Source organism: Sylvia atricapilla, chromosome 2, assembly GCF_009819655.1.
Source record: "Sylvia atricapilla isolate bSylAtr1 chromosome 2, bSylAtr1.pri, whole genome shotgun sequence".
Taxonomy (NCBI): domain Eukaryota; kingdom Metazoa; phylum Chordata; class Aves; order Passeriformes; family Sylviidae; genus Sylvia; species Sylvia atricapilla.
The window spans coordinates 105,587-117,075 of record NC_089141.1 but is presented as its reverse complement, the minus strand read 5'-3'; the positions used below and the strand labels follow the sequence as shown (position 1 = coordinate 117,075).

The following is an 11,489-nucleotide window of genomic DNA, read 5'->3' as shown; positions in this document are numbered from 1 at the left end:
AATTTGACGTGCTGATGGTATTTTGCTTTTTAAAACATCTTTATTTAAAGAAAACAAACGGTCACCTGAAGGCTATTGGGAAGGAATGGTATACAAAACACTAGTGCCAGTGGGCAGGTAACGCTTTGGCTTTGCCCGTTCCACTGCCCGCAGAGGCCTCCAGCCCGCAGTCTTAGGGGACCAGCTGGAGCGGGACTGGGGAGGGCGTGACTGCCGGCCACTGAACACCAAACTCCGCAGCCAGACTCCTCCGGTGGTCTGCGGCAATCCCACAGGGACACAACGCTCTGTAAATCTCTGCCCAGCGCTGCCCAGGCCCGAGAGAGCCCCAGGCCGCCTCCTGCCCCCGGGCGGCGCATCCTGCGCCCTGTGCCCCGGCAGCGCCGCGGCCAATGGGAGCCCGCGGCCGGCCACTTCCGCCGGCCCCGCAGCCAATGAGGGTCCGCGGCCAGCCGCCGTTGCCAGGTGGAACAGCGACCCCGCGCCGCGCCTGGCTTGGCGCCCAACGGCAGGACCTGGAGGCGGGGTGGTCGGGCACTCAGCAGAGCCAGCAGCCAATCAACACAAGACCCGCCCATCGCACGCTTGGGTTGGCTACAGTGCCAGAACTGATATGAGCAAGAGCCAATCGCAATCGGCAATCGGGGAAGCGGCCCGCGGTTTGAATCGGGGCGGGAGGAGCCGCTCACGCTGAGGCGAGCAGCGGGCGATCGGCGGCACGAGTGGTGCTCACCATGGAGCGGAACGAGGCGGTGCAGAGGGGGCTGAAGCGCAGCAACGACCGCTTCGTGGTCTCCATGAACCGCATTCTGCAGCAGGTGAGCTGTGGGAGCTGGGTGGCCGCGGGTTCCGGGCGCTGGCCTTAGGCGGGCGGGGAAGTGGGCGCTGAGGGCAGCGGTGCCGTCTGTGCTGAGGCGCGCACTCCTGTGCCTTGGCAGGAGCCGGCTCCGGGAATACAGCCGCACAACGGACACCTGGCACTGCCAGCGCTGGCTACGCGACTTAGTCACGAGTGAGAGCTGAGGCGATAGTGTCCTTAACCCCGATGAGCTTGCCTTAGACGGGGGCTTTTCAGTGAACCTACAGTAAGTGGGGGACTCCTTCCGTGAATCCTTCTCCCCTCAGAGTTATTTAGTGTTTAGCGCGTGGCAGTGGGCCTCCTCCGTGCACTGAGGCGTTTATCGATGCGGCCTTTCCCGTTGGGAAGATATTTTGTGCTGCCGCCCAGTCAAATCTGGCTCTAGAAGCTTTTTCTCGACTAGTGGCACGTTGAATGTTTTTACGTGTCATGTTGGTCTTAGGTGGGGGCTGCTTTTAGCTTCTACAGTGGAAGTTTGGGTGAAACTGTAAGAGAGCGACTTAACTGCTTTTGGGAACTCTCTGGAGGCCTGTTTCGGCACTGCCTGGCTTACGCATTGAGGTTGAAGGGTTTGCACACCTGCTTTAAATACACCGGGGTCCTCTAGGAGTTAGTATTTCCAGATTGCTGACTTCCAGCTTTAGCCAATAAAACAACCTACTAATAACTCCGTGTTTAGGATAAAACAAAAAAGTACTAAAATACGTAAAACAGACTTTAAAGATACTGCTTTCACCATTTGTTCTAATGTTAAGCACTTCTTTTTATTTAGTATAATCGTCCTTTTGAAGATGACTTGCTTGTTTCCATGTCTACTCTCACTTACCAGACCCCTGACGGTAAGAACTCCTTAAAGCTCCCATTCTGCCTGTTTAGACCTAATAAAGCATGCAAGTGTTGGCAGCTACTGATGCCTCCATCCTTCTGTGCACTTCGTGAATTACAGGGAAATGATTTGTAATGTTATAGTCTTCACCACAGCTTGTAGAAGAATTGAAGCTGTGAGGCCCGGAGCACTTCTTCCTCCCTCCTTTGCATCGGCTGTAAAAAAGAATTTACAGAGCTCTGCAGTGTTTAAAAGGGGATCCCGTCCGGCCTCTGCCGGAGAATTAGTTGCTCCTTGTGTCTCTGGCTGCTGGTCCCGAGGTCCCGGCCGGCTCCATCTCGTGCCTTTTCTTCACACAAGGTGCCGAGAGGGAAAAGCTGTGGCCACCTTTGCCCTTCTGTCTGCAGCGTGGCTGGCTAAGAGTAGCTGAATCCAGTCTATTCTGGCACCGGGAGGGTCCTGGCGGGTGGCTCGGCCGGGCCTCTGACCACTGTCCTGGTGACCACAGAGAAAGGGAGGTTTAGCGGGCTCTTTTGCTAATTAGATGTATGTTATAGAGGCATTACCCACTTCTGTAACTGACTTAGCCACATGCCATGTTCTCACAGCCAGCCAGCGCTTAGTTTTGCTAGGCATAGAAGCAGCTTTTAGAGCTCTTCCAAGAAAATCACTTCCATGACTGGCTTTTTCCAAAATCAAGCCCTATAAAAAACTATCACATACATAAATTGCTGTATCAGTTCTTGTGACTAGCTGGACAGACCTGAATAGTACCAGCTGTGCACCAAGAGTTTTTACAGGCTGGCAGCCCTACATTTGTTGGGAAAGGGAGGAAAAATTCATAGAGTACTGCAATCAACAGCTTTGGAGTTCTAAAAGTTTGGTTACGCTTTTGGGTTAGTGACCTCTATTCGATATGGAATGAATATGGATCTCAGTCTTGTAGAGCCATAATTATGGTTTTAACTAACCTCAGATACCATGTAGTCTACATTCATCAACTAAAAACTAAAAGCACTTGCTCTTTTTTCCTCTCTTGGTAGCATATAGGGTTGTAATGCTCTTTGGATTTTAGCTCAGTCTTGTTGGACTTGGCATGTGATTTTTTGCCTTGCCTGACTTCTCAATTGAATTACCATATTCTCCTGGTTTGTTTTCATCTAAATTTTTATTTCAGCAAATGTGGTGGAGACTGTTCAGATTTGATAATTTGATACAGATTTGTCATTCTGTAATATGTTCTTCCTAAGTATTTGTTAGAGTGATATTCAGTATAGATGGTGTTAAAAAAAGTGTTAATACTGTTGCTTTTTGGTTTTTTCTAGGACTAAAACAATGGGAGAACGTGTCAATGAAGGATGTTAAAAAATGGAAGGAGGAAATACTTAAGGTATTTAATAATACAATCCTACCACGTTCCCAAAATGCAGCAATATTCTTTATATATATGTATAGGTACATAGGAGTATATTCTAATTTTGCTGTGCCATATGGTATTTTCATAGGTATTAATGAGGTCAACATCTGCTTTAAAATAGGATTTTAGCACAGTTTAAGATTTTCAGATGTATTAGACTAAAATGGATGACCATTTATGGTTAGAACCACTCCTGGTAAACTAGGAGAATTTTTTTTTGAAATTGCTGTCCGGGGGAAATGTGTATTTTTGGAACTCATCAGAGTGTTTTCAGTGAAGTTGATGTGTTGAATCAATTTATCTTGGTTCAGATAATCAGCTCTTCAATTCCACAGGGCTTTCTGGTTTCATCTTTAGTTTCTTTTTTTTTCTCTTCTGAAATAATGCCAAAGTAATTAGAGAATCTTTGTAGTCTCACCAGTCAGTGTGTCAGGTAAACCCAGGGCCTGTCTGATGTCTCTTGGCAGTTTACACAGAAGCTGTTCTGAACTCCATGGAGTGAGGGCTTAAGGGGGGAGGTTCAGTCTGAGGGAACAACAGTGGATTTGATAGGGAGACAAAAAAAAAAGGCTGTGTTTATGGTTCTCTTTGCACTCCTGGTAAACCTTGTGCACAGTCTACTAAGCATTGCTGCACAAGTTTCCCAAATAAATCCATTAAAGACTGTAAGGGAAATTCTCTGTCTTGGCCTCTTATGTGGACCAATGGTTTTGCACTGATTTTAGCAACAGTAAGGGTAAAAGTTCATGATAGGCAAGTTTTACTGGACACTTGTGGCTTTTCTGGTCAGGCCATGGGAAACCTGAAGAAATAAAATGATTGTGTAGTTGAGAGCTATACCAAAGTAAATAAAAGCAATGGTTAAAATTTTTTTGCTGTTCTTGGATGATTAACTTCTTTTTTTTTTTTTTTATTGCAGCATAAGAGACAAGTTCAAAGGACTAGAGGTAAAGTGTTTAAAAAACCCCTGCTATGGATTATCTTCTCCAAAGAGTATTGACTGAAAGGGAGATATTCAGGTTCATGCTAAATCCTTTAGGATACTCACTGGGTTTTGTGTGAGAAACCATCTAATTAATCATCAATACTTATAAGGTGATTATACTTATACTCACAAATTTAATATAATGTTTAAGATAAGAAACTGCATTACAATTCATGGGGATATCATAACAAGTGGATTAAAATAAACACCTCTTATCAATTAATCAAAGAGTTTTTTATTATATTTGTCAGTTTTATCAGTTAATCATTAAATCTTAAAAATTCCAACTTTGACTTATGTACATATAGTGGAGAAATGAAGGTTAGCTTTTTGAAAATTACTAGATAAGTTGGCATATTAAAAAATATGTACTAAAAGAATCTCATGAAGTTCCATAACGGGCTATCAAAAATTTAGCAGGTTGTTCAGTGATCTCAATGCATCAGGATGTCTCCAGGGAAAAGTAGCACACAGTTCTGTCCTTAGCAGTCAAGTTCCAGGCCAGAAATCGAAACAAGTCAGTACACAAAGTGTGAACTGATATTGCTTAGGGGATGTGTGCTATCTGACCGTTTTTGAGCATTTTATCTTCCCTTGGAATGTAGAACTCACACTTCTGAATTTTGCTAGATTTGTGTTTTACTATTTGGATAAAATATCCCGCACCCTCATCAAGTTTTATTGATTAAAATGCAAATCCTTTAAATGGTGCGCTTTTTTTTATTATTATTTTTTTTATATATATATATATAATATATGGCAGCTCTCAATAAGGGAGGGCCAGGTATGTTAAATTTCAACCTCCAGGAGAAATGATATTTCTCTCATATATTAGCCACTTGAAGCGGTTCCTTTCCTTGAGAATTATTTTGAAAGAAAACATCCTCTGTGGTGATTCATAAATCTTGCTCAGTAAGGAATTTTGACAAGACATTGCTGTGTTCCCAATGCAGATATGTTTGGAGAAGGCACTCTTCAGGTTCTAAAAAAATACATTGTATAGGAAGTATTACTGTAGTGTTTTGCAAAATAATGAAGAGTCATTTCCAGGGAAGGTTACAACCCTTAGCCAGAGCCTTTTAGTTATATATAGGCTTGATGAATTTTATGGGAGAGCAGTTTTATAGCCACTGGTTGGCGAAGGGTGTCTGGAATAATTGTCAGTGGTCTGTGTCCAGACTTGAGGGAAACATGGGGCATTTTTTACAGGATTTGTCCTGTGCACTTCATTGGTTTATGCTTTATTTAAATAAATGACAGATAGCCTTGATGAAGCCTCAGATGATACCGGGTAGGGTTGACTGCAGAGAAAGGTGCCTGACAAATTTGGGTTTAAACTTGAAGTAAAAGTTGTTCAATTTCCTGCAAAGACAAAGTTGAAGGTAATAGACTGACTTTAGAATAATCAAGTGGTGAAGGGACAATTTTGAAAGCTGCTTGAGCCAACCAAGGATATCACACTGTGCTGTAAAAATAGCACCCACCCTGCTAGAAGATGCACACACGTGCCTTGAACATAGAGCACACCAAACAAGTTTTCTGCACTGTTCAACAGTGATACAAAGTGTGCTGGAGGACTTTGGATGGTATTTCATTGTGGTGTGATTGTCCAGAGTGAGTGAGGAAAAGAACCCAATGGCTAGAGGCCCTGGTGCTGGGACATAAATAGAGGGCAAAATAAAAGAAATTTCAAACAAAAAGAGCTGGAGTGGCTGACTATCCTAAAAGTAACTGAACTGTTTTTTTTTTTTTCCCTCCCATTCACGCAAAGAAGTCTCAGAGGACTGGGTCAGTGATTCTGAAGATGAACACTCACCTGTACATCAGGTATGGGTGCCACATTGCATCTATTTTTATGGAGTGTGCCAGGCCAGGCTGGATGAGGCTTTGAGCAGTCTGGCCATCCCAGAGGGGTTGGTGCTTGATGATCCTCAAGGCCCCTTCCAACCCCAACCCTCCTGGGGCAGCAGCCTCTTGGGGAAAATGTATTTATGTAGTCAAAAGCTAAGAAATTATTTAGGAGCAGGTGATCCTGTCCCATGGTATCAGCTGTGGATGACAGCTGAATTAATTATTAGGTTAATTTGAAGGGTGTGGGGGAGGGCAGTTCGATATAGGCTTCAAGTGCCATCAAGTGCCTTTCTAGTTAGGCAGTATGTGTGTCTATTCCTTTTTGATGTATCTCCAGATGTAGTTCCTTCTTGGCATTTGTGGGTTTTTTGGGGGAGGTTTTGCATGAAATGTCTACATTTAAAAGAGTGTTGATGGTGGTTACGTATCCTCATGTGAAGAATACTAGTTTGCAGTTAATCTGAATAATCAGTTTGGAGTTGTCTGTGCCAATAATTTCTATGTGCTTTAATAACTTTATTTACCTCTAAGGTTCTGGAGGGAGATGATGGACAAATCCTGAAGAAAGAAAGAGTCCCAGTCGATGTGATAGTACAAGATGATGAGAGAAATATTCCCAAATGGATAACGGTAACATATCTCTCCAATTCTAAGTTATTGGCTAGTGGGAATAAAACTGGGCAGCACAATGAATTCTAACACAACTTCTCTGTGGTTCTCCCATTGTTCTTCTGCTTGATTTCTGAGTAAATATTATTGGGTCTTGGTGTTTTGACAGCTATATGAGAAACAGAGCCGGTGATTTGCAAATCCATTTTCACTCTTTTGTACTTTTATGCTTTGTTCTTTGAACCTTGCTGTGCAGGTTGATCTTGGAGCTGTAAGTTTTCCAAAAAGCCTAAATCTGAGCTTTGTAGAGGAACAAAAGAGAATTAGCTTTGCTTTGCTTTGGGTGGTGAGGACGATCAGAGGTGAAGTGTTACGATACAGGGTACAGCTCCCCTTTTCTGCTGGAGCTGCCAGAGGTGTCTGGATTATTCAGGGCAGTGTGTGTATTGATGTCCATGGATGAATCATTATATTTGGGAAAGGGAAATAATACATGATACATAATGTGTAAGTGGAGAAAATGAGAAATAGCTGTCCAAGATTAAACTAGGAACTCCTCTGACTTCTTATTGAAGTCTAGGTGTCTACTAGTCTAGGTGTTTTCCACTTTGTGTGAACTTGGCTGATCCCCTAGGGACCAGAACTGTCCATGGCCCAGAACAGCAAGAGAGGAGAGGGAGTCACAAAGTAAGGTTTTGATGTTATCTTTAACCTGCAAAAATGTTAGATTGGCTTTTTCTTTCTTTGTTTTCCAGATAACGACTCCAAGGTCGTCCAAAGATCATCACTTAACTTCGCCAGTGCACAAATCATTTGGTACAATTAAGTCTTTTGTGTGTTGGTCAAACATCTTAGTTACAAAATGTGGTTTTATTAAAAGTCAGTCGAAAAAAACATTTCATTTTTTGTAAACGCAAAGGCATTATTTATCCCCCTGATAATTTCTGTAGGCTGGATTCTAAAGAAAAGTTAGGCCTGATTTTGCTTATGGCAAAATGTATTTGAAAACCAGAAAATAACTTGTGTACATAAAGCCAGTTTTCCTTACCTAGCCTCAGGTACAAATATGCCTAGTTACAAAATTCAGCAGCATTTAGCTCACTGAAAGCAACATTTTTTAGTTCTGCTTGTTTTAAATTCAAGGAATGTAACACAGTGACTTTGGGTCTGCTGGCAACTGGTAGTCAAAGTGATACTTGCTAGAAAACTCTCTTCAGAAGCTTTCCAGACTTGGTGCCAGCCTAAGAGTTTTTGTGTAAATATTTCAGGTTTAACAACTACAAAAAAGCCCCCCATATCGAATAATGAAAGTGGGTTTTGTTGTATTTGTCAGTTTTATCAGATAATTGATGACTCCTAAAAATTCCAACCTTGACTTAAATATAGTGGAGAAATGAAGGTTAGCTTTTTGAAAATTACTAGATAAGTGGGCATATTAAAAAATATGTACTAAAAGAATCTCATGAAGTTCCATAACGGGCTATCAAAAATTTAGCAGGTTGTTCAGTGATCTCAATGCATCAGGATGTCTCCAGGGAAAAGTAGCACACAGTTCTGTCCTTAGCAGTCAAGTTCCAGGCCAGAAATCGAAACAAGTCAGTACACAAAGTGTGAACTGATATTGCTTAGGGGATGTGTGCTATCTGACCATTTTTCTGAAGAGGAGCTGTGTGTTGCACTAAAATACATATTCCTACTGGGGTAAATGATGAGGGGGGGATAAATTTTCCAGTGTAGTACTGTGAAGGTATGTTGGGCTCTATTCTCTCAAGGTTTTGAAGGGGGGGTTTGGTGATATTTTATGACATTCATCTGAGACATTTTCATTTGGAACACCAGAGGACAAAGCACTGCCTAGAACCTCTCTTCCTCCCCAGCAATAGCAAAAGATTTGTCCATATGGTGTGGTCAGGGACAGGCTTTGAATCAGCCTAAGAAATTTAAATGTAGAGCTGAGAAATAAGAGTGTGGTGCAAGAAGTTTCAGATGGTCTAGACCTTTACTTCTTGCTGCATTTAGCTGATGGGGTCAAGTAGTACAAAAACTTGGCTCTGGTCTGTGGTAAAGCTTGGAAAGAAAGTATTTTTTCAAAGATCTGATATTTGAAGTGTTTTAGAAGAAATGTTTTGCTAATAATTGCTAATCTAATTCAGGGCCTGAATGTCTTAAAAGCTCTTAAAACAAGGACTTGGGGTTCTTTAATGCTACAAAGTCTTGATCCTATTAATTTTAAAGGTAGTGTACTGCATTACAGATGACATAGAGATGCAGAAAAATAGATATATTCTATTTTTGCTATTTCTAATGTAACTTGAGAGAAGTACTATTTAATTTGATTTGAATTTCTCCTCTGGAAAAAATATCTAACTAAATATGCAAGTTGAATGAACAGCTTTCCTTCAAAGAAAACAAGCTTGCATAGATTTGTATTGATACAAGTATATTTACATATTCCATATAAAAGAGTCTGATCGATTTTGATCAGTTTAAGAAAGCCATATCTTGCCCTGATTTTTTTTTCTTTAAACACTGAGACACATGAGTAACCGTTTGAACTGTCTGGTTGTGGGTGCTGTTTGCCTTCAAAAACCACCAGCTCACACCCCTAAAACCTCAACCCAAAATGATATTTCTGACTATGGGTTATTAAACTAATGTACCAGTTTTCCTTACTCACTTACTCTTAAGTAGACCTAATTATTTGCAATTAAGATATATAAAGTTTTGTGCTATTTAGTGTAAACATTGGACATTAAACTAAATACCTATCAATGAAGCCCTTCCCTTGGAATGTACAACTCACACTTCTGAATTTTGCTAGATTTGTGTTTTACTATTTGGATAAAATGTCCAGCATCCTCATCAAGTTTTATTGATTAAAATGCAAATCCTTTGAGTGGTGGGATTTTTTCTTTTCTTTTCTTTTTTTTTTTTTTTTTTTTAATATATGGCAGCTCTCAATAAGGGAGGGCCAGGTTTGTTAAATATATTAGCCACTTGAAGTGGTTCCTTTCCTTGAGAATTGTTTTGAAAGAAAACATCCTCTGTGGTGATTCATAAATCTTGCTCAGTAAGGAATTTTGACAAGACATTGCTGTGTTCCCAATCCAGATATGTTTGGAGAAGGCACTCTTCAGGTCCAAAAAAAATACATTGTATAGGAAGTATTACTGTAGTGTTTTGCAAAATAAGGAAGAGTAATTTCCAGGGAAGGTTACAGCCCTAAGCCAGAGCCTTTTAGTTATATATAGGGCTTGATGAATTTTATGGGAGAGCAGTTTTATAGCCACTGGTTGGCGAAGGGTGCTTGGAATAATTGTCAGTGGTCTGTGTCCAGACTTGAGGGAAACATGGGGCATTTTTTACAGGATTTGTCCTGTGCCCTTTATTGGTTTATGCTTTATTTAAATAAATGACAGATAGCCTTGATGAAGCCTCAGATGATACCGGGTAGGGTTGACTGCAGAGAAAGGTGCCTGACAAATTTGGACTTAAACTTGAAGTAAAAGTTGTTCAATTTCCTGCAAAGACAAAGTTGAAGGTAATAGACTGACTTTGGAATAATCAAGTGGTGAAGGGACAATTTTGAAAGCTGCTTGAGCCAACCAAGGATATCACACTGTGCTGTAAAAATAGCACCCACCCTGCTAGAAGATGGGCACACATGCCTTGAACATAGAGCACACCAAACAGGTTTTCTGCACTGTTCAACAGTGATACAAAGTGTGCTGGAGGACTTTGGATGGTATTTCATTGTGGTGTGATTGTCCAGAGTGAGTGAGGAAAAGAACCCAATGGCTAGAGGCCCTGGTGCTAGGACATAAATAGAGGGCAAAATAAAAGAAATTTCAAACAAAAATAACTGGAGTGGCTGACTATCCTAAAAGTAACTGATCTGGTTTTTTTCCCCCTCCCATTCATGCAAAGAAGTCTCAGAGGACTGGGTCAGTGATTCTGAAGATGAACACTCACCGGTACATCAGGTATGGGTGCCACATTGCATCTGTTTTTATGGAGTGTGCCAGGCCAGGCTGGATGAGGCTTTGAGCAGTCTGGCCATCCCAGAGGGGTTGGTGCTTGATGATCCTCAAGGCCCCTTCCAACCCCAACCCTCCTGGGGCAGCGGCCTCTTGGGGGAAATGTATTTATGTAGTCAAAAGCTAAGAAATTATTTAGGAGCAGGTGATCCTGTCCCATGGTGTCAGCTGTGGATGACAGCTGAATTAATTATTAGGTTAATTTGAAGGGTGTGGGGGAGGGCAGTTGGATAACAGGCTTCAAGTGCCTTTCTTGTTAGGCGCTATGTGTGTCTATTCCTTTTTGATGTATCTTCAGATGTAGTTCCTTCTTGGTATTTGGGTTTTTGGGGGAGGTTTTGCATGAAATGTCTACATTTAAAAGAGTGTTGATGGTGGTTACGTATCCTCACGTGAAGAGTACTAGTTTGCAGTTAATCTGAATAATCAGTTTGGAGTTGTCTGTGCCAATAATTTCTATGTGTTTTAATAACTTTATTTACCTCTAAGGTTCTGGAGGGAGATGATGGACAAATCCTAAAGAAAGAAAGAGTCCCAGTCGATGTGATAGTACAAGATGATGAGAGAGATATTCCCAAATGGATAACGGCGACATATCTCTCCAATTCTAAGTTATTAGCTAGTGGGAATAAAACTGGGCAGCACAATGAATTCTAACACAACTTCTCTGTGGTTCTCCCGTTGTTCTTCTGCTTGATTTCTGAGTAAATATTATTGGGTCTTGGTGTTTTGACAGCTATATGAGAAACAGAGCTGGTGATTTGCAAATCTGTTTTCACTCTTTTTGTACTTTTATGCTTTGTTCTTTGAACCTTGCTGTGCAGGTTGATCTTGGAGCTGTAAGTTTTCCAAAAAGCCTAAATCTGAGCTTTGTAGAGGAACAAAAGAGAATTAGCTTTGCTTTG

The 11,489-nt window shown here is 41.5% G+C and overlaps 1 protein-coding gene across 3 annotated transcripts; it reads left to right on the top strand.

Moving 5' to 3' along the window:
• The first annotated feature begins 460 nt into the window (after positions 1-460).
• HJURP (Holliday junction recognition protein) lies at positions 461-11,162 on the top strand. 3 transcript variants are annotated; one of them, XR_010746045.1, is made up of 7 exons: positions 461-818; positions 1,632-1,698; positions 3,011-3,075; positions 5,859-5,914; positions 6,470-6,568; positions 7,303-7,363; positions 11,074-11,162. XR_010746045.1 is itself a non-coding variant. In XM_066340563.1 (5 exons), the coding sequence occupies exons 1-5, from the start codon at positions 735-737 to the stop codon at positions 6,498-6,500; spliced, it is 303 nt and encodes a 100-aa protein (XP_066196660.1). In that variant the 5' UTR covers positions 461-734; the 3' UTR covers positions 6,501-6,609. The 3 variants fall into 3 exon arrangements, 2 of the variants coding, with proteins under 2 accessions (XP_066196660.1, XP_066196661.1); XM_066340563.1 differs by lacking the exons at positions 7,303-7,363; positions 11,074-11,162 and having other exon boundaries at positions 6,470-6,609; XM_066340564.1 differs by lacking the exons at positions 5,859-5,914; positions 6,470-6,568; positions 7,303-7,363; positions 11,074-11,162 and adding an exon at positions 4,022-4,191.
• The last annotated feature ends 327 nt before the right edge of the window (positions 11,163-11,489 follow it).